The 23,540-nt window shown below is 43.0% G+C and overlaps 1 protein-coding gene across 2 annotated transcripts in view; it reads right to left on the bottom strand.

Annotated features, from left to right (window-relative positions):
* Nucleotides 1–1,479: 1,479 nt before the first annotated feature.
* LOC116983160 (protein SSUH2 homolog) overlaps nucleotides 1,480–23,540 on the bottom strand; it is a 28,206-nt gene continuing 6,145 nt past the window's right edge. For both annotated transcript variants that reach the window (XM_033036781.1, XM_033036782.1), the window contains exons 2-12: nucleotides 22,776–22,880; nucleotides 20,476–20,554; nucleotides 18,827–18,956; nucleotides 16,830–16,890; nucleotides 15,060–15,184; nucleotides 12,061–12,123; nucleotides 10,855–10,940; nucleotides 9,727–9,819; nucleotides 6,987–7,092; nucleotides 5,403–5,510; nucleotides 1,480–2,416 (exon numbers count right to left, since the gene is read on the bottom strand). In XM_033036781.1, coding sequence (XP_032892672.1) covers nucleotides 2,279–2,416; nucleotides 5,403–5,510; nucleotides 6,987–7,092; nucleotides 9,727–9,819; nucleotides 10,855–10,940; nucleotides 12,061–12,123; nucleotides 15,060–15,184; nucleotides 16,830–16,890; nucleotides 18,827–18,956; nucleotides 20,476–20,554; nucleotides 22,776–22,880 — 1,094 coding nt within the window. In that variant the 3' untranslated portion in view covers nucleotides 1,480–2,278. The remainder of the gene's footprint in view (nucleotides 2,417–5,402; nucleotides 5,511–6,986; nucleotides 7,093–9,726; nucleotides 9,820–10,854; nucleotides 10,941–12,060; nucleotides 12,124–15,059; nucleotides 15,185–16,829; nucleotides 16,891–18,826; nucleotides 18,957–20,475; nucleotides 20,555–22,775; nucleotides 22,881–23,540) is intronic.

The following is a 23,540-nucleotide window of genomic DNA, read 5'->3' as shown; positions in this document are numbered from 1 at the left end:
GGCGTGGGCCTTAAGATAGACTGGAGAGGGACCCGACCCAAAATGTCACCGATGTATGTTCTCCAGAGATGCTGCCCGACCCACTGAATCATGCCAGCACTTTGTATCTTTTTTGTAAACCAGCATCTGCAGTTCCTTGTGTTTTCATATAAACAAGGACATTGATAACAACCTAATAACCCCAGGGAATTTCACAGGAAATTAACCACCCATACAGTAACCTTCAAACATTGATTCAGAGTGAAAAAACTATCCATCACACTGTCCTGTGATAACCTTTTGCCACCAGATCTTGAAATGTAAATTAATATATGTTATGTGTAGGAAGGAACTGCAGATGCTCGTTTAAACTGAAGATAGACACAAAATGTTGGAGTAACTCAGCGGGACAGGCAGCATCTCTGGAGAGATGGAATGGGTGAGGTTTCGGGTCGAGACGTTATCATCCGCTTTAATAGTAGAATATTTTGATTGTTTTGGGGAGATTAACTTTCCTACATTTGTAATTTGTTTGGCTGATGTACTCTCATGTCTTGAATGCCATGTAAGTTTTACTGTTCCCAATAAAAAAGGGCGGTGAATAAGATACTCCAGTGAATAACCCATGCTCAATTGAACTGTACCCCTGGTGTAGAAGTATCTATTAAAGTATCTGAAACTTTAGCAATCAAATGGGCAGCCATTGTCAGGATGCTTGGTTATTTGAGACCTCAATGTCAAAAACAAAGTGGATGAACTGCAACGCATGTGCCAAATAAACAAGGACCTCTCTCGATTCGCTGCCCTGTGCTTCACCGAGACCTGGCTGTGTGTCGACCCCGGACAATGCTCTGCAACTGGCTGGTTTTCAACTACACAGACCGCGAAGAGGAGGCAGTGGGGAAACCAAGAGGCGGTGGAATATGCACTGTCAAATTCCTTGGATGTATACATACTTGGCTAATAAATTTATTCTGATCCTGATTCTGAATGCGTACACTTTTGCATGTCAATTTTAGCTCCCCATCCCAGTAATGCAGCTGATTTGCAAAATGAATTGAGATTATTTTGAGCAATGTCAATCAGAATTTTCAACGTACTCCTTTGAATGGTCTTTTTAAATGTTCAATCATATTGACAATTTTCTATCCTTGTAACCGAGGTGTCCTGTCCAAATGGTACCTTGAGACCTGGCCTACATACTTCTTGCACTTTCGACATTCCGTAAAACTAAGTGTGAACATTAATTAAATAGTTGGCTCGATGCATTTCTCACTTTACCAGACATCCATAACCTGCTGTCATAGGAAAATATATTCCATTCATCCTTGGCTGGGTATCATGCCACTTCCCATGGATAAAGTAAGGATCTTCTTTCTTTTCTGCAGGAAGTTATGATATAGTGGTGCAGGATATAATTTCTAATCACTTGTTCCTGCAATACGATACATGCTTAACTTATTACAATCAGCATATCGCCGATGTACACAACAAACATAATTCAGAATGAAAAAAAAATGTTTTATTGATTAGTATCAAAAAAGGTACTTGCTCATTGAATAACTAAAAACAATAATGAAGAACATTTATACAGAGATTGTACTATTAATCATAGAACTACATGCATTTAGAGTGAGGTTAAGGAATATTGAAAATAAAGCTAATAAGGCATACAATTGATTGGAAACAAAATTACAGAATAACCCACGTCAATAAAAATTAAAAGCTGTTTACATGGTTCAAAATAAGTTAGTTTGATTATTTGTCTTATTCCCATGACATATTTTAGCTGACGCCTAAACGTATGCTTTTTGTCTGCCTCCATCAGTACATAGTTTATTATAAGGTCATGTGATAGGAGCTGAATTAGGCCATTCAGGCCATCAAGTCTGCTCCACAATTCAATCATGGCTGATCTACCTCTCCTTCCTAATCCCATTCTCCTGCCTTCTCCCCACAACACCTGACACCCCTACTAAGAATCAAGAATCTATCTATCTCTGCCATATTTTTTGTTTCAATTTCTACATATTCAATTGCTGAAATTACATGTTGTGTGAAATAATGAAAGATTGCTGGAAAAGAGGAAAAATGTAATTCCTTAATAGAGGCCAATCTCTTTGCCAACCGTGCCTAGTACCAGGGCTGGCCTTAGGAGGTGCGGGGCCCAATTGGGAGCAATCGGTCCAATCGTCTTAAGGCCGGCCCTGCCTAGTACTTCCAACAACATTCGCTTTTATTTCAAATCTAATTTCAATTGCAGTGTTTTTGCATCTGGAGGACTCTCAGATGAATGACTTCACATTATGGTGCATTTCTTGCCAGGATACTCCGGAGCATGCACTTTACTTTCGGTGCCAAACACAAAGTAGCTGTTCTCTTTGTTTTTCCACTGGAAATGCACTTTGGTGACTGGGATGAGCTCAACTGTATGGCGCTGCCAAGACAGGGAGGGAAAAAAGCAACATAGTTAGAGAGGGATGGGGTGCGCACAAAATGGCCACAATGGAGATTGATAGTTAATCAAGACAAAAAAGAGACTCGATCCATTTAAACGAATCAGCAAAATCACCAGGAGAAAGTGAATTCTCTGAATAATTCTCTGAACCGCCTCTGACACTGAACAATACGCCGATACAAATTAGTTATGAGGAAATCATTACATTAACTCTCAACGTTCTGGTGCTTCAATACAGAACTTAATACAGCAGTGAACCATTAAAAGGAATTGCATTTAGAATGGCAACTTTATAACACCAAGTTGTTCCAAAGTTCTTTACAGATTCATATTATTACAACATGGCCCCTTTGTCCAACTGGTCCATGCCAACAAAACCCCATTTGATATCCTTCGAAACATTCTCTGTCTGATACATGTCTGAATGTAGCCAATTAAATGGGTTTGAAGTGTAATTAAGGACAAATGGCAGGCTATTTGCATGAGGTTTAACAATGATACACTATTCATGTTACCTTAATTGAGGGATCAGTATTAAGCCCAATACTTACTGTTGTTCTTAAAATTACTTGTCATTGGAAGAGCAGGTAAGGCCACAGTTGAATGTCTCATCTGAAGGACAGGACGGCACGCCCAGAATGGCAATGTTCATTCAGTGTTATAGTGTCCACATTTTTCCAACCAAGGCTTTGGTGAGGAATTTAAACCCACAAATGCACCTGTAAAGCTGCAGCAAGTAAGACTTGATCCACCTACATTTCATGCTGCCTCGGGAGAGCGGACAACGTAATCAAAGACCTTTCCCATCAGGAACATTGCGCGTGTCGGAAGGAACTGCAGATGCTGGTTTACACCGGAGATATAGACACAAAACGCTGGAGTAACTCAGCGGGTCAGGCAACATCTCTGGAGAAATGGAAGAGGTGACGTTTCGGGTCGAGATCCTTCTTCAGACTGAGACCAATTCCTTTTCTCCAGAGATGCTGCCTGACCCGCTGTGTTACTCCAGCATTTTGTGTCTATCTGAGGAACATTGTGAGTTCTGTCTGAACCTGTCTGGCAATGCATCAGCTACACTCAAATAGAGCAGCAAAAGGAATTTCAAAATCAACATCGTTCAAGGAAAGAAATGGGAGTGCAGTAGGTGGTGCAGAGGACAAAATAAAACGATTCTCTGCTCGCATGGGAAATATATCCCGCGAAGATCCTCGGGGAATTGTGTTTTGTTGAATAATGAAAACATCTAAAGTAAATGGATTACACAGACAACATTTGAGCCTTTGCCAATATTATAAGCTCCACATAACAAAATTGACTTTTGTGGAATTATTCCATAGCATGTTAGTGATCTAAGAGGAGCAACAAGGAGATAGGAAAATCAATTGGAGGAAACGAGTTCCGTAATGAGATACTTCCCAATCACATTGAGAGCCGGCTTTTCAGAAATATGAGGAGATCCATGAGCTTGGTACTGACGGGAGACAATGTTGAACCAAGCTATTAATCCAGATTCAAATTATACTTTGAGTAGGAGTCATTTAATCAACCTTTTTCTTGTGTGGGAAGAAACTGCAGATGCTGGTTTAAACCGAAGATAGACACAAAATGCTGGAGTAACTCAGCGGGAGAGGCATCGCTGGAGAGAAGGACTGGGAAATATCACGCATTCCTTCTCACCAGAGATGCTGCCCGTCCCGCTGAGTTACTCCAGCATTTTGTGTCAACCTTTTTCTTGTGCTGATTTTGTGGACACTTAGGGCACAGTTACTTCAATTTTACCAACCCCCCTCCTTTACCCTACCCCCTAACATGAGTGGGGACAGTTGGGGACTGATTAGCTTAATCCTATTTACAGGCACCAGTATAGTAATGAATCAGGTGAGCCTTATATTGAAGGAGGTGGTTTTAGAGGATGGGGAAGGGCAAACAGAATGCACAGAATTCTTGATCGGATGTCTTTGGCACTGCATTTTCAATGTAACCAGAGAGCGAGAACAGGTAGCATCAGTACAATGATGAATCAGGTGATGACCGGCAGCAGAGGCAGGTAGTGGGTCTGTGGACTGTGCTGATTCATTTAACTCAAGCTGTGGTATTCAGACCAGTAAATGTTCCACACCCCGAGAGCATACTTTGTTCATTGCCTGCCTCTCGGCTCAGCATTCAGCAATTGTACTTCAAAAGCTGCTGATGGCTCTGCTGTATGTTTACAAAAAATAATATTGCTTTGTAACCTGATCAAGGTTCATTGGGATTTTAATCAGAAGATGCAATGCATCAGTTCTTGGCAATGTAGATTAGAATTATGATATAGGACAAGAACTGCATTATTTCTACATAAATAGCAAAACATCTGTTGGTGGCCAGGCTGCCAATGACACCTTCATGTGTTTATGAAAACCCCCTGCCACGGCATTCATTCTAGCTTCATGTGGTGATGCCATTACTACATATGCATATTGGTTAAAATGTCATGGTTGGTCTACATATATTGATAGGTGGCAAGGTGCAACCTATACCTTTAGAACCACCGACTGCACTGGCCACAGCCAAGTGCATGAGAGTGACATTGTTTGCTTGCTCTACCAAGACTGAAGCTGTGATGCCAAATATTTTTGACTTTAAACTTTAGAGATACAGCACAGAAACAAGCCTTTGGCCCATCGGGTCCACACTGAACAACGATCACCCTATACATTAACACCATCTTACACACTAGGGACAATTTACAATTTTACTGAAGCCAATTAACCTACAAACCTGTGGTCTTTGGAATGTGGGTGTAAACCGGAGCACCTGGAGAAAACCCACCCACGCGGTCACAGGGAGAATATACAAACGCCGTACAGTCAGCACCCGTAGTCAGAATTGAAACCGGGTATCTGGTGCTGAAAGGTGGCAACTCTACTTCTGCACCACGGCACTGCCCCAGCACACTGGCTGGGTAATTCCGTTTCATTCTCACCTGTTGAATTATACGAGAGGTTTTCCCAAACTGAGTCCAATGCTCCTGGAGCCCATGCTGGGAGACCTGGTTAATCCTGGATTCTGGGAAGCCCATGATAGGGTACACCTAAGAAGGAGGAAATAACTGACACTGAGATGAGACATGAACCCCAGAATGTAAGCATTCAGTTGCATCTTCAGAAGCAAGTCAAATTGCTGAAGGAATGTGAAGGGCTCTACAAACTATGCAGATAATTACAGACGCTCATCGACTTATTACGCAAGTCGGAAATGGAAGTTCTACTCTGACGAGGGGGATCACGTGAGAGCTCCGAAGCAGAGACCACAGGGGAGCTCTGATGTGGGGCAGCACGGTGGAAGCTCCGATACAGAGACCATGAGGCTCTACCACGCAGGTGCTCTGACACGGGGCAGCTCCGACACAGGGGGACCATGGTGGAGCTCCAATGCGGAGACCATGAAGGAGCTCTACCACATGAGAGTTCTGACGCGGGGCACCACGGGGGGAGCTCTGATGCAGGGGGGACCATGGGGGGAGCTCCGATGCGGAGACCAGGGTGGAGCTCTGACATGGGGCACCATGAGGCTGCTCTGACGTGGGACACCATGGAGGAGCTCCGATGTTGGGGAGCATGAACGAGAACAGCTGACTGGTTTGTGGAAACAACCGCATGCATTGGCAGTAGCGCACTGTTACTGAGACAAACAACTCAAAAATAAAGCAGTGGGCTAAAAGAATTGCTTATGCCAGTCACCTATTACTTAAGTCGGGGAGTGCTTGTAAAGGTTTGATAACAACATTTTTCAATGTAACATGTATAGGAAGGAACTGCAGATACTTGTTTAAACCAAAGAAAGGCACAACATGCTGGAGTGACTCAGCGGGACAGGCAGCATCTTTGGAGAGACGGAATGGGCCTGTCCCTCTAAGGTACTCCGGCATTTTGTGCCTATTGTCAATGTAACAAATTTATATCAATGGATAGATTATAAATGGGTCCATTCCAACGGAAAAAGTCCAGGACACAGTACAGTGTCTGACAGGGGTTGGCAGAAGGGGAAGAGACCCTTAGATTTATGAGTGAATTGTCTGTTTCCACGCCAAAGTAGCCCTCCTGTTCTGAGGCTGGGGCCTGTAGACTGGCTGAGAAGCCACAAAGTGTCTGACGCACATCCTGCAGAAGGTCACTGGTTTAACTGCTTCAGCTCAAGCCAAGGCATGCGTTGGAGGGTTACCCTGTTATCCTGGATGGTAACATTATTTTTGTAAGCCTCAGTGGAGTAGTTACACTCTCCAGGTCACAGAAGTATTTAATTCCATGACCACTTAATCAAGAGCAGGGCCAGTATGATAAGCACAGGATTGGATCAGACTTGACCTAAATTGCCAACTATCCTCAATTATGTCAGATGACTCCAATATCCACATCTTACCCAAAGCAAGCAGGGTATACTGACAGGAACTGAGTCCTTCAGTGGTAAGTATACCAACAACGTTTTGTGGCTGTTAACCCTCAAAGGCAAAGGTAATGAAAATCAACCCTTTAACTTGTTCCTCAGTCTCGATACCCAATCTCTTTACCTGAAAATGTTGATCACTGAAGAGCTCTTTCCCAGTAACTTTATTAAGTTTCTGAATGGGAAAATCACACTGTTGATCAATAACCTGTTCAAATTTGTTGTTTTCCCTATTAATGAATGAGAAAGAAATGAGAAACCATCAATAGTTTGTAGCACGTTTAAAGAGAAACAAAGGACTGCAGATACTGCTTAATCTACAAAAGGGCACAAAGTGCTGGAGTAACCCAGCAGGTCAGGCAGCATTCCTGGAGAACATGGATAGGTAACGTTTTGGGTCGAGATCCTTCTTAAGTCTGTTTCTAGAGGACAGGCAGGACCCACGTGGCAGGTAATAGGTCAACAAAGACGAAGGAGCCCCCCCCTCAATCGGGCCGTAGAAGGATCTTGCCCCAAAATGTCACCTATCCATGTTCTCCTGGGATGCTGCTGCCTGACCTGCTGGGTTACTCCAACACATTGTGTTTATTTTAATAGCTTGTGCCTTGCTTTTAAATTTCTACCTTAAAAATCTAAAATACTTTTCACTCCACACCTCAGTAAATTTATTCACAGTATTATTCTAACTGAATAGCTGCCTATTTACAAATTGAAAGCAAAAGTCCATTTCTAACAAGGAATCGGATCCCATTGTGTTAAAAAATGTTTTGCCTTGTATTTCTGTGTAGAATGGCTGCATTTTGGAAGTTAAGTCTTGCAATACAATCTTATAAATGTCTATTAAATCAAACTCAGTTTAAAGTGTCACACAAAGATAATGTGTCATGTTTTCACCTGAATGGCTGCTAATTTGTGGAATAACTTGACCAATCCCTAACCAAAAGGCGCAGAGAAGATTTACAAGGATGTGTAGGAAGGAACTGCAGATGCTGGTTTACACCGAAGATAGACGTAAAATGCTGGAATAACTCAGCATCATCTCTGGGTCTTGACCCGAAACGTTACCCACTCCTTCTCTCCAAATTTACAAGGTGTTGTCTTCTCTATCTTCTGCCCGACAGGAGCAGGGAGTAGGAGGAATGACCGGGGTGGGGAAGGTATTTGATTATGCTGGCTGTTTGTAATGTTGAAGTATAAAAGAGTCAATGGTGGGGAGTCTGGTCTGTGTGATGGACTGGCCCACATTCATCTCTCTGCAATTTCCTGGTCTTCGGCAGAGCTGTTCCCAAACTAAATAGTGATGCAATCCAACTGTAGGCTTTCTCTAGTCCAATTGTAGTTGTTTGTGAGAGTCATTGGAGACATGGCACATTTTCTCAGTTTCCTGAAGAAGTCAAGGCGTTGATGAGCCTTCTTGGCTGTCACTTCAATGTGGATGGTCACGACAGATCATTGGTAATAGTTACACCAAGGAACTTGAGAGCTTCCATTTCCACTTGATGTTGATTGGGGCATGTACTCCACAATGCTTCCTGATAACAGCACCTGTACCTTGCTGATATCGAGGGAGATGTTGTAGTCCTGACACCATGTTACTAAATTCTCTATCTTCTTCCTGTACTCTCATGTCCTTGTTCCAGGCCATTGTCCATGTTCCAGGCCACCACAGTGCCATCTGCAAACTTGTAGATGGCGTTAGAGCCGAATTTGGCCACACGTTCATGAATGTAGATGGAATAGTATAGTGGACTGGGAACACATCCTGGCAAGACACTGATATTGAGAATTAGTGGAGGAGATCTTGTCATCTATCCTCATTAACTGTGGTCAGAAAATTACACAAATCCCATTGTATATTCCCCTCATACCTAGCAATCCCACCAGATTCTATGACTCACGTACAGGAGGGGCAATTTACAATGGCCTATTAACCTACCAACACTCACATCCTTGGGATGATGGACAGAATTGAAGAATATGGAGGAAACCTATATGGTCACTGGGAGAATATGCAGACTCCACACACACAACATCAAGGTCAGGACTGAAGTTGGATGCTGGAGTTGTTAAGAAACAGCTCTACTAGTTGTGTCTGCAATCAGAATAAGCCCCGTCCCATTTATACTTCCCAAGGAGATATTATGATCCATGTGCATCCATCACAATTCTAAACGTCCAAGCACTTTCAAAACATTTAAGTAGTATCTGGATGAGCAGTTAAATTGCCAAAGCATTGAAAGCTCAAGGAACAAGTGCTGTTAAGTGGTAGGGAGACACAAGATGTTAGAGTAACACAGTGGGTCAGGCAGCATCTCAGAAGAAAAGGAATAGGTGACGTTTCAGGTAGGAGGGGGGGATGACTGGAGGCAAAAAGAGGCCAGAACAAGGCAGGGCCAGCAACATATGACCTCTGGAAGGGCGGAGTCAATAATGGCTCATTGTTGGCTGGGGAAGATGTGCTAACGACTGGGATTACAAGGATGCTAACAATAGATCTAGTAGGACCTCTAGGGTGGGGGAGGGGTTGGAGAGGGGGGCGGAGGGGTGGTAAATGGGATTAAGTTAGATGGCTATTTTATGGTTGGCATGGACAAAGTGGGCCGAAGGGTCTGTTCCTGTATTGTATGTTTCCATGTGTTTTACTTGATCAGCTGTTTATCACATGGTAATTCCAAGGAAAACAACATAGGTTTTATGTAACATTACAAATACACACGCAGTTTCATTTGCTTCTGGATAAAATCCTGTCAAACTTAATCGGGAAAACTATTTAAGACCTGAAGTGACATTTTGCAAATGTAGCCGACTATCCCCTTATCCAAATAATTCAGCCGACTTCACTTGTAGGTGAAAACAAAACTCACCATTTTACTGTCAACTGAATGTAGAAAAACAATTGACATTTGCCTTGACACACATTGCACTTCTGCTGCCCATATCCACTGCACGATTTACAACTGTGGGGAAACGGGAAAAGTGATATACAGTAGTCTGTAGAAAGGTTTAAAATGAGGGTGATTATGCCACCTAGTGGACAATATCTCTAAAAAAACATGCAACGATGAATTCGTATTTAATCCTTCATAAAAACATAAATCAAGTGAATAATTTCTGGTACAGTGTTATATCGCGTTATATCCAATTAGTATTATGGAAATGTGTTATAGCTGAATTACCTGCACTTCCCAACTTATGGCTCAGGGTCCCACACAGTTAATGTGCAGCACAATATAACCTAATTCTTGGGGGATTCACAGACTGATTTCAATCAGGTCCTTGCACCAAGTTTGCACTTAAGAGTGAAGTGCAGGTGGTAGATGTTATTTTCTGGTTTAGAAATACCGCAGGCTATTACTTGCAGGGTCAAGGACATCCCCGCATTTGTAAAATGGGTGTATGAATGCACAGATAGGGTGATTAACGAGGTCCTCAAAACGTCTGAGCTGTTAGTGGCCAAACTGAAAACCAGATCATCTGGGCCTTCACCCGAGTACGTGCAAATTGTCACAAGACAAATGGAAGGTTAATTGTGAGGTCGATAGAACGGTGGCCAGTGGTAGCACTGGTACCTGTTCAGAGGAAGTTGAGAGCGATTTATTTGGGACAGCGGGGCCTGTATCCTGGTGAATCCAACAAGTGGAATGGTGGATGGAGCATTGAAACAACTGTGAGGAAGATGGGAGAATTCAAAAACATTTTTTAAAGTATTCAAGACTGTACGGCAGAGTAACAATTTAGGTGAATGGAATCTGAGTTGGTCCAGCAGGGACAGTGATAGGAAATCATCCCATGTTTCTGATGGTCCCAGGGGAAATCATCCCATGTTTCTGATGGTCCCAGGGGAAATCATCCCATGTTTCTGATGGTCCCAGGGGAAACAGCAGAGTTAGCAATCAAGAGCACAGTACATACACAAGTGAAGTATTCACAGCTACTTTGACTTCTTCATGAGGAGGTGGGTAATTCAGGCCTCAGTCACAAGCTCACCTTACCTTTCTATCCCATTACCCATACAATGATTGCATCTGCTGTCATCGCCAAACAGAGATCCTTTCCCATCACACATCATGCATTTCACCTGTAGGTGGAAATTATTCAATGTCACCTCAACATATTTCACAAAATCACTGCCCTTTATGACAGCTGTTGGTGGATGTCTTAGTGACTTAGCTTTAGTGCATCTCTTTATCTTTTGTGAGGAGAATGTTAACCCTTGCACTGAATTTAATGGAGTCAGTTGTGACCACGTGCCCTGGAAGAGATTGAGGTGGCCAGCCATCCATTCCTCGACCAGCCCAAGAATCTCAGCTTCTACTTGCCGCATGGCTTTGGCATCAAACATGAGCCAAAGCCAGATTAGCTGGGAATGTGGGTCACAAAGAAATATGCTGGGTTCACATCCTAATTTCAATACTTAGAGGACCCTATTGAAATAGATACTTTTAATGAGCGGCTTTGATACCAACCCTGTTTTGAAATTGTTCCTGTTCCATTGGGTATGGCCTTTTTAGGGAGAATTGATGGGGGTCAGGTTATTAAAAAAGGTTGTAACTGCTGGAGAACATGTCTGCTAAACACAGTGACAAAGAGTAGATGTGAGCTCAAGGTTGGCACTGCTAAGGTGCTTGGTACATCCTAATCACCCTATGTAGATAAGGAAGCATGTTTTGCAGCAGTGTGCTCTGTGTGGAAGTGTTAGTTGAATATCTTGTGTCTTTTGTTGTTAGTCATGTTCAGTCTTTAGTCTTTCAGCTGCAATTCCACAGTTTCTTTGTTTTGTTAGTTATGATATCATCAGTTTTTAGTTAAGGTCTGCAGATATTTGAATGCTTTGCTCTGATGCCATATAACCATTGCACCCGAATCAAAGGTTTTAAACGCTACTACTGGAGTCGGCAAATCATTGAGAATTCAGTGATGCTCCAGAGATGTTGAACAGCCTGATCCAACTGTAGTGGGCAAAAAAATGTAGTATTACAAATATTCTATTTCTCATTGCACTTCTTCAGGATGCCTTTAAGTGGTCTTTTGTCTCATTGAGATTTCTGGGGTTGGCAGGGATGAAATAGAAGCCTGCATTTATCTACACAATGGTGACCACATTTCATAAGGTAATTCCTTGCCCGTGAAGGGCATAGACAGTCCCGGAGAAGTTACAAGGTTCTTTATAACTGAGAGCGTATTCTCTGTTAACTTACCCTCCCTGTTTGAAGGCATTTATCACAAGGGATTTTACCCATTGCCATACATCTGTGGCACCCCTGCAAATAGAGCAGATGGAACACATAAAGTCAGTACTGCCTCCCAGATCGCCACCTGGTCAGGATACTTTCAAATATTAATGCAATGCAATGGGATAACTGTATTCTTAAAATGTTTTAACCTTTCCCTTCAGCAACTGAAAGCATTTGTTATATGCATTGGTTTATTATTGTCACGTGTACCGAGATATAGTGAAAAACGTTGATAGGCACGTTATCCAGGGAAATCACACTATTCACGAGTACAATCACATCATACACAAGTACACAGTTTGTGCAAAAAGAGAAAAAAAACAGAGGGTGGGATATAGTGCTAAAAGAGAAAGTGTAGTTAAAGAAAAGCACAAGAGCCACAACAGGGTAGATTGGGAGATCGGGAATACATCCTTGGCTTGTGAAACATCTGTCCAATAATCTGATAACAGTGGGGAAGAAGGTGTCCTTGAATCTGGTAGTATGAGCTTTCAAACTGTGGTATCTACCCGACAGGAGAGGGGAGATGAGGGACTGACTGATGTGTGAATAGCCCTTCATTATGTTTGCCAATTTCTCATGGCCATGTGAAGGGTAAGCACAAATGGGATCTTCATTCCTCATCATGTGGATATGGAGAAGCATTGTTACTGGTGCTCATGAAAGCCCTGCATGAGTCACTGCCAACAAGGAGTGAGGACTGGAGGTGGAGGAATAAAAGGAAAAGCTGGCTAGAAGTAATATAAAGCACTGTACAGAATCTCCAAATAAGGGATGTGTAGGAAGGAACTGCAGATGCTGGTTTAAACCGAAGATAGACACAAAATGCTGGAGTAACTCAGCGGGACAGGCAGCATCTCTGAAGTGAAGGAATGGGTGACGTTTCGGGTTGAGACCCTTCTTCAGACTTCTTCATACATATATGCACACACGCACACACACATATATATATATTATATATACTGTATATATATATGAAGAAGAGTCTCAACCCGAAATGTCACCCATTCCTTCTCCCCAGAGATGGTACCTGTCCCGCTGAATGACTCCAGCATTTTGTGTCTATTTCCAAATAAGGGAGTTTGATTAACTGCTTGACTTTACCCCCAGTGCAGGTGGGTGGGAGAATTGGGGGCATCGATGGACAAGTGAGAGAGAATGGATTGCAGGGAGATCATTTCAATGGGGCGGGGGGGTGAATAGAATCGCTTGGAGGCCTGGCATTGACTCAAAGGGCTGAATGGTCTTCTATGTCGTAACATAATATGTGAAATGAGAACTTTGGCAACAGTGATAAAGATTGGAATGCAATTTTAAAAACAGCACAATGGGCTTTTGATTCAGACTCTGGTCTTGGTTGTAACTATGATTCTGTGGAAAATGAATTCAGTTGTTTTGCAAGCACAGATCTAAGCCAGCAATCTGTAATCATTCTAAAGCGTTGGCCAGCTGACTCAAAATAAGCACAGTTAGACTGAGATGGAAATGGAAAATTGTCCCACTGTTGCTGTAGAACTACACTGCTGGTGTCTTGTTGGAGCAGTATAAGGGGGGGTTTATGCTCTATGTAACAGCACTGGATATAATATGGAGAGCTTCATGCTCACCCAGGTCACCGGAAATATGAAATTATCTCTTCTTCATTATTAACACTCATCAGATCGAACGTAATCAAGGACCTTTTTCATCCCAGTTATTCTCTTCTCCCATCTCCATTGGGAGAAGACACTAAAGCTTGAAAGCATGTCAACCTTGATTCAGGAACAGCTTCTATCCCCCTGTTATTGGACTAGTTAAGGAACCTCCCATAAACTAGGGTGCAATCCCGATCTCCTAACCAACCCTATTGGAGACTTTGGTCTTCATCTCTATAACTATGACTTTTTAACTCTGCAACACTATATTTATTCTGCAATGTTTATTTTTCTCTTTACACTACCTGTTGTGCTGGTGAATGGCTTGCTTGTACTGGTGTATAGAATGATTTGATTCGACAGCATGCAAACAAAGCTTTTCACTAAATCTCGGGACATGTGACAATACTAAACCAATAACAATAAATGTGACCTTGAACACCCTTCAAACCCTTTAAAATAATGCCAGCCCCACCTCTAGGGGTTGCAGCTCCTAGCTGACTGTAACAATCACTATGCCAACCTGGTAACTGTTCTGATCAATTTGCGTGTGGTCTCACTCTGACAATGGAGGAGGTCCAGGACAGAAAGCTCGGCATGAGAATGGGAAGGGAATTTAAAATGCTTGGCAACCAAACGCAAATTGGAGGAACAGCACCTCGTATTTTGCTTGGACAGCTTACAATCCAGTGGTATGAATATTGATTTCTCTCACTTCAAGTAACCCATGCATCCCCTCTCTCTCTGTCCCTCTCCCACCCGTCCTGTTGCATTTCACTGTCTGTATAACTTGTTATCCCCTAGCTCACAGGCAACAATGGACCATTCTGGGCTCCACCTTTTCTTGATCATCGTTACTTTCTGCATATCTTTTGTTCATTTGTTCTATATCACTCTATATCACTGTCTATATTTCTCGTTTCCCTTTCCCCTGACTCTGAGTCTGAAGAAAGGTCTCAACCCAAAACGTCACCTATTCCTTTTTTCCAGAGTTGCTGTCAGACCCGTTGAGTTACTCCCAGCTTTTTGTGTCTACCTTCAGTTGAAACCAGCCTCTGCAATTCCTTCCTACACATTTTGTGAATGCCCCCCAGCAGTTCATTCCATATACCTACCACCCTTAGTGTAAAAAGTTGCCCCTAAGGTTCCTATTAAATCTTTCCCCCCTCACCTTAAACCTATGTCCACTGTTTTGATTTCTCTACTCTGCATAAAAGACTGTGCATTTGTCCTGGGTATTCCTCAATGATCTTATACACCTCTTTAAGATCACTCCTAATTCTCCTGTCTGCCATTAGTTGGCTCTGACCTTGGTTCTGGTCGCCATACCTTGACAGATGCAGTATTAGGCACCTGGACCTTTTTCTTATTTTTCTCAAACATTTCCGGAACATCTACTGGCACTTCCCAAGGTGGGGGAGGGGCACCAAAGCCAGAGCTCTCGATCGTCTGACCTGAGGAGAAAGGCAGAATGAGAAAAATCTGTTACATTTATATTCCAATTGTTATAATGCTGATAATTAATGAAAATCTGTTCTCATGAAGAATCTTTGACCTGAAACATTGACCTGGTTTCTCTTCCCGCAGATTCAGCCTGACCTGTTCTGTGTTTCCAGCATTTTCTGTATATAAAGAGCTGTTGCCTGTTGTCTTCATATTACGTTGCTTCCGTTTCGGGTTCATGAGACCGGCTCACTGCTGTCAATTCCCTGTACTAAACCTAGCTTTCTTTTGAAGTGGTAAATTGTAGCTAATTTACTGTTATTTTATACATAAGAATTAGAGAAACACAATCATGGAATGTGGATGCTGCAAGTTCTCTTACGGACAGTAGATTCCAGGAATCTAATTTATTTGTTATATAACTTTTGGTGCCTGTGCATCGCTGGCATTTGGTGACATTACCGGTCGAGACCCTTCTTTGAAGAAGGGTCTCAACCCGAAACGTCACCCATTCCTTCTCTCCAGAGATGCTACCTGTCCCGCTGTGTTACTCCAGCATTTTGTGTCTATCTTCGATTTAAACCAGCATCTAACCTCGTTAGACCTCATTTGGACTATGCAGTTGCAGCATGGGACTCATACAAAAATAAAAACATTTCTTCCATCGAACGTGTCCAAAGACAGGCAGCTCGATTTGTTACTAACACCTATGAGAGAGAAGCGAGTGTCACCAAACTTCTGAATTCTCTGGGGTGGAACCCTCTCCAAGACAGATGTGAAGCTCACCGTTTGACCTGTTTTTACAAAATGTTAAATGGTCAGCTCGACATAGACTACAAGACCTACACCAAACCCTAACCAATTAGGAGCAGACGAGGGCATTCGATCCAATTTGTGATCCCAGCTACAAAGACAGATGTATACAGCAATTCGTTCTTCCCCCGCACAATTAAAGCATGGAATAATCTCCACCCAACTATAGTTACCCAACCAGATGCAACTGAATTTAAAGTAGCTCTTTCTTCCCAATAATCTTTCTGGCTTAAGCCCTCCCTTCACCACCTCCAGTTTAAATTCCATTTGGAATATTTCGGAGGACCAAGAAACCAAGAACCAAGAATCTGCAGTTCTTCCAACACGTGAATACACTTGAGCATGTTATGATGAGAACTCAACAGTATGCTCACCGCCACTTGAATATGCAGCATTAAGTAAGTAAATTTGAGGTATGCATAAGCTTCCCTCTCAAGTCTTTTTCGACTTTGGATGCTCACCGTTACTTTATTCAGACATCCATCATTCATGATATTGAAGCTCTTTCAGGAAAACAGTTCACTGGCATGTTGACAATCAACAACACGAGGCAACATGGCCAGAGTGGACTCCTCCATCAACTTTCCGCTCTTGACACAGGTGCTTGATCGAACACAACACTCCAATTACATGAACCAATTCAGAAAACGCTGAAGATTCTGTCCAAGATTGAGATCCTCATTGAGTAAACGTTAAAGTACCCAAGTAGTAACTTAAAATGAGGCTGAATTGGATTCCAGCTACATTTCCAAAAGTTATGGATTGTGTTGTTGTGGATGGAGTTCACTGTTGCTGCAAATATCCAGTTTAAGTAGAGATTAGAATTGAATGTGACAAACTCACCATAATAAGGTTCACTTTTCCATTCAGGTGACCGGGACTCGGTGAAGCTCTGAAGGCGATACTGGAATATAAAGTTAAATGAAGCATCAAATCCTTTCTCTGCATTTATAATCTTTGTTACATCAGAGAGTGTCGTGTGTCGAGAGTCAAGAAATATGGCAATTATCTTAAGCAGTTAGTGCTTTTAATATTTTTTTCTGGGATTGCAGAGGGCCTCACCTACAATCTCGATAAGAAAGCCTGGAACAAAATAGAGAATGCTGGAAATATTCAGGAGTTCAGGCAGCACTGATGGTGGAAGAAACACCGTAATGGCTTCCAAAGAAAATTGACTGACCTGTAGTGATAACAGTGTTTCTCTCCAGATACTTCCTTACTTGCCAACACTTTCTGTGATACAGTATTTTCCATTTTCATCTTCTGCAGTATTTTGCTTTTTAACATCCCCCCCCAACCCCCCAAAGAAAGCGAGGTTGGTAAATTCAATCGTAACTTGACTCTGAGTCATAAAGGGACACAGCAACAGCACTGAAACAGGCCCTTCAGTGACTGAGTCTGCACTGTCCAACAACGATCTATTTATACTAAACCCATTTGTTATTTTCCCCACATTATCAACAACTCACCATCCCCCCCCCCCCCCCCCCCATCACATCATTTGCTCGGTTTTGTCCCATCCCCTCCTCTTTTCCAACTATTGCAACTATCACCCCCCACTACAATTAGTCTGAACATGGGTCCTGACTCAAAACGTCATCTATCCATATCTTACAGAGATGCTGCCTGACCCGATGCTTCAGCATTTCCCCCAGCACTTTGTTTTGTTTTTGTAAACCAGCATCTGCAGTTCCTTGCGTCTTTAGGATGTGCAGGGCAACTTGAGCATCCAGTAAAAACCCATGTGATGGAATGTGGAAACTCCACACAGACAGCACCAGAGATTAGGATTGAACTCAGATTAGTTTAGGAAATGGAAACAAGTCATTTTGAACCACACTGACCACAGGTTACCCACTCACACTAATTATATGTTACCCCACTTTTGCATTCTCTACCTACACACGAGGGGCAATTTACAGAGGTGAATTAACTTACAAACCCGCAGATCTTTGCGATGTGGGAAGGAACCGGTGCACCTGGAGGAAACCCACATGGTCCCAGGGAGATGGTGCAAACTCAGCACAGACGTGCAGCACCCGAGGTGAGGATCAAACCCCAGTGTCTGGCGCTGTGAGGCAGCGGCTCTACCATCCGCACTATCCTGCCACCTATCAAAGTTTGAGTTAATAACCATTTAGGCAAAGACAAAGCTGAACAATGAGGTCTCAGACGCTTTCAGAATTTTCTTTCTTCTACCATCTATTATTTTACTTAATTCAGCACAAAAAATCCACCTCCTGCTAAAACTCTCCTTCAAATTGGTACACACGCCATGAAGTAAAGGCAGTTGGTGCAATGACTCCATCGCCTAGTCACCGTCTAGACTGGGCATCATCTTCCTCCAATGTTATTTGATTTCAAGGGTTTCATTTCCCATAAGCAATGACTGTAAGCCCTGCAATAGTTTAGTTTAGTTTAGAGATACAATGCACAAACAGGTCCTTCGGCCCACCGAGTCTGTGCCGACCAGCGAAACCCGCACACTATCCTACACACCTGTATGTCGTTGGAGTGTGAGAGGAAACCGGAGCACCTGGGGAAAACCCACGCGGTCACAGGGAGAATGTACAAACACCTTACAGGCTGCACCCATAGTCAAGATCAAACCCGGGTCTCTGGCGCTGTAAGGCAGCAGCTCTACCGTTGCGCCACTGTGCTGCCCTGGCTCACGACTATCTTTTTCATGTGCTATGAGTGATGGACAATAAATATTAACCTTTCAGGAGATGCCTGCACCCATCTCTCCCACAAAGCTAAAGGAAAAAAGACGCTAAGTGGAACAAACAAACAAAAAGCCGAGAGAAATCTCAAACCCACATAAGGAGATGAGCACATACCCGATACATGTTGTAGGGTATTAGCTCCTTGAAGACCATTTCCTCAGCAGGACGTTTGCTGTAGGTGACATGTTCGGCTGCGTACTTGATCAATGCTCGTCTCGCTGCATCCTCACTGATGGAAGGGATGCTGGGGGAGGGGTAACAAACAGCACTATCCTTTATTTCTTTCATTTGACGATGTCTTAGTGATCCATGCAAATAATCATTGACCAAGTGGGAACATACGGACAACATGCAATAGAGTGGGGTTTAAAATAGAGTGGAGTTTAATGGGAAATTTAAAAAAAAAGTCAAATGAAGCATTTCTGTTACACTCCTGTACAAAGGAACATAGGAGCATCCTCACAAGATATTTTATTTTTAAACCCCTTACAAATAGTATGATAATAGTAGAAGTAAAACTAAAACAGTTCTTGTGAGGAAGGCGCACCATTGAAAGTGAAAATAGGAAAGAAAGGTAGGTCTGGATTTTCCCTTTTGATAAAAACCACAGCCAATAGTTTGTTCTAAGGGCTTTCATGCAGTTCAATGTAAGATCAGCTGATGCCCATATCTTGATGGTCACACAAAACGTTTGGTAGACCTTCAGCATGAAATGTGGCAGGTTACTGTCCAATCTGTATATAATGTCGTGGAAGGCACCATTGGCGGTACTATCTAGCAACACTTATTCACTAAGGTCCTGCTCACTGAAACCTAGTTTGAATCTCATCAGGGCAACTCCATAGCATTCCGCTCGAGAACCTTGGTCCCAGTAACCATACAAAATTATTGCTCGTGACATCTTTCTAGCATTTAAGTGGGTGCAGCACGATGGAGCCCTGATGAAACTGAAGTCAATGAGCGTCATAGGGAAACACTCCTGTAGTCAGAGTGTGTACAAAGAAAAATGTTTGTGCTTGTGGAGGTCAATCATCACAGCCCAGGTCATCACTGCAGTGGCTTCTCGGTGTGCTAGGCCCAACCATCTTTAGCTGGTTCATTAATGATCTCTTTATCACAAGGTCAGATGTAGGGACCACGGGAGTATCTTCAACAGAAGGTTCACCAGCAACTTCTCAAGAGTAATTAACAGCAGCCAAAAGATGCTGGCCTTGCCCCTTGACGTGGTTGAAGTGAATCAATGAGATTCTCAATGAATTCTCAATCATCCTTCTCAATGAAAGGTGGCCTGTTGTGGAAGGATATACTAATGAAAGTGAGAGGGGAAGGCTTGGGTAGGACATACCTATGTAACCCATTTAGGTTTAGTCTGCAAATTCTATGTGAGCTACCTGTAAAGCACAAATACACTCTGATTGACCTGAACTGCTGAGGATGATCTTCCGCTGGCTCAGTGACCTTGGACCAACCAGTTTCCAGCGTAATCCTAATGCTGCTGCATTAAGGTGGCTTCCAGCTCTTCAACGCAGACCAGTGCAACTTTGGGCTTCTCCCAGATAAAGTGACAGGTGCACTCCTAGGATGGTTTTGACAAGGTCCTCTACCCAGCACATTGGTGAACAAATGCGGGTAGAACTGTCATATGTGCTGCAATGAGGAAACTTTGCCCCATTGGCTGTGTTTCCATCTGCATACCTGCTGTCTGACTTGCTACGTATTGCAAGCATTGTCTGCCTTTAGTTACATAGATGTACAGATCTCACCTCCATTGCTGGTTAGGCTGTGGTTGGCCACCCTCTGCGTTGTATGGTGGTTGAACCGGGGGAGGTAGATATCTTTCCTCTGAGAAAAAGAGGAACATTTCCACTTTTAAATTATATCACCACTTGCTAACTTTACATTCAGTGAACATGCAGGCAATGTTAAAGTAAAACTACTCTGAGAAAGCCCTGATGAATCATTTCAGAACTTTGTTTGCAATGAAACGAGATTCCTGTTCACATTGATTCATGGATTTACCCTTCACTGTCAAAAACACATAATATGGACCAGAGGAAATGTCTCATCCAAAGCTTTCTCAAAGAAAAGCCTTTCTCAGAGAAGACCAACGACAGTTTAAAAAAATCAAGCTTCTGGAGTAACTCGGCAGGTTGGGCAGCATTTGTAAAAGGAAGAGACAGATGATGATTTGGATCGGAACCCTACCTCAGATCTTCCTTCTTCTTTTTACTAATGGTGGTGTCCTTTGGACTTCTCTTTAAAAGAAGTGAGAATTTGTTTCTGTTTTGTTTAGAGCAGTGTACAATGTTTCATTTTTATGCTGGGCAGGGATCGATTGCAATGATGTTGCAAGATGTTAATTAATTGCTAGGCAACAATTTAATGGAGTGAGATCTCTGGATAGGGAAGGGAAGGTTTAGAGGGATATGGGTCAAATGCGGGTAGATGGGATGAGCACAGATGTAGATCTTGGTTGGCATGGACAAGTTGGGCTGAAGGGCCCGTTTCTCTGCTATACTACGACAATTAATCAGGTGTTGACTTTATAAATCACATCCCAGGACTCTCTCATCTCATAATCAGGAAAGTCATTTGACTAATGTGTTGCAGGTCTTGCATGAAGTGTCTAATAGAGTGGAAAAGGGGCAACTAATGGATGTGGTCCATTCAATTTCCATAAAGGGAAATTTCCATAAATTTCCTACAGGTCCTGCATCCAGTTTAACCGGGGGCTCCAGTTCCCACAATTTCTGTAACACTACAGGGCCCCAATTCCCACATATCCTTTAATTTTCCGGGAACCCAGATCCAACGTTCCCTTTAACACACCACCAGGACACTATACAGGCGAGGGATGGGGGAGGGGAGGGGGGGGGGGGGTTGTGATAAATATGAAGTCAGAGGAAGGAATATAGGTGGAAAGACAATAGACAATAGGTGCAGGAGTAGGTCATTCGGCCCTTCGAGCCAGCACCGCCATTCAATGTGATCATGGCTGATCATCCCCAATCAGTACCCCGTTCCTGCCTTCTCCCCATATCCCCTGACTCTGCTATATTTAAGAGCCCTATCTAACTCCCTCTTGAAAGTATCCAGAAAACCGGCCTCCACCGCCCTCTGAGGCAGAGAATTCCATGGACTCACACAAAGAGACATAGGGGAAGGAGAAAGGGAAAAATGAGAGCACATACGGGCAGGGCACAGGGAAGAGAGGGTGAGGGGCAAGAAGGGTCTTTGTCGTTAGTTACCTAAAATTGGAGAATTCAATGTTCGTACCCTTAGGTTGTAAGCTGCCTGTGGAATATGAGGTGATTTTCCTTCAGTTTGTGTTTGACCTCATTCTGCCTATGGAGGAGGCCCAGGACAGAAATGTCAGTATGAGAATGGGAAGGGGAGTTAAAATAGGTAGCAACCGGGAGATCCAGCAGGCCTTGACAGACCGTGCGCATGAGATTGGTAAATGGTGACCTAGTCTACATCTGGTCTCGCCGATGGAAAGGAGGTCACATCGTGAGCACCAAATGTAGTGGATGAGGTTTGAGAAGAAGGACTGTCTCACCTGGAAGGACCACTGGATCCCTGGGTATATAACGACAAGTGTTACATCTCCAGCTGTTGCAAGGGAAAGTTTACAATTTCTCTGGAAATGCTGTTTGATCCACTGACTCACACCAGCACTTTGTGTCCTTTTGTAAACTACGATCTGAAGTTTGTTGTGCCTACTCTTCCCTTTAACACCCTCTATTTTGTTTCCCCAGATTCCCTCTAAACTTACCAGCGGTTAATGTCTTGTGCTCCCTCTAAACTTTCCAACCTAACTGGAAAAAATATTATGGCATCATGTTACATCTTAAAAAAAAATGTGAATGAGTAGTGTGTTGGTGTATAAATAACACTCAATAATCTAGCAACTCTGCCAGTCTGGCACCAAAGTCTCGAGTGTGCCAGCTGAGTTTGTCAGTACAGAGAAACCCTGTGGATGTGAATTGATACAATACTCCAGGCTTACATTACAGCACATAACTGATCTCCATTCACGCTTCAACAGCTGCTGCTCACTTACCTCCACCTGCGTCTATAGATTCGTAGCCAGCCAGTTTATCCAGCATGTTTGCCGGTGGTACAGTTTGACCCACAGAAACCATTGGAAGATCTCCAGATGCTCCATCTGTGAAGAGTAGATCAACTTTATCTTAAAGTCAATGAAGTTGTACGTTCCAAATCATGCTTGATATGGTGTGTGATGAGGCAGCCAATTTAAACAGAGCATCTTACACTCGGGAACCTGTTCAAAATGCAATATAACAGGGAATGGAGATACTCTTCGATCCTGCTGGTGGACAACCAATCACACTACCCCTACTTTCACTCAGCCACTGCCATTTAAAGTATTGGGATAGTTCCAAGGGAACTAATTAATGGTGCCTAAGAAATACATAAAATACTGGAGTAAAATACAGGCAGCATCTCTGGAGAAAAGGAATAGGTGACGTTTTGGACGACTGAGTCCCTCAGTCTGAAGAAGGGTCTCAAACCAAAATGTCACCTATTCCTTTTCTCCAGACTGAAGAAGGGTCTCGACCAAAAAGTGACCTATTCCTTTTCTCCAGCGATGCTACCTGACTCCAGTTACTCCAGTATTTTGTGTCTATTTTCGATGTAAACCAGCATCTTCAGTTCCTTCCTGCATAATTACCAGTGCCTATAGTCCAAGACTCTGAATTCGTACTGGTGCCATCCAATCTGATGCCATCTCCATTTGGAAAGAGGAGCCAGTGCTCACACTAATCCTCTGCGAAGGTGTCCAAAGCATTCTTCCATCTGTATC

The sequence above is a fragment of the Amblyraja radiata genome, chromosome 18 (assembly GCF_010909765.2).
Source record: "Amblyraja radiata isolate CabotCenter1 chromosome 18, sAmbRad1.1.pri, whole genome shotgun sequence".
Taxonomy (NCBI): domain Eukaryota; kingdom Metazoa; phylum Chordata; class Chondrichthyes; order Rajiformes; family Rajidae; genus Amblyraja; species Amblyraja radiata.
The sequence above is the reverse complement of the archived record's forward strand: the minus strand, read 5'-3'. Positions and strand labels throughout refer to the sequence as shown.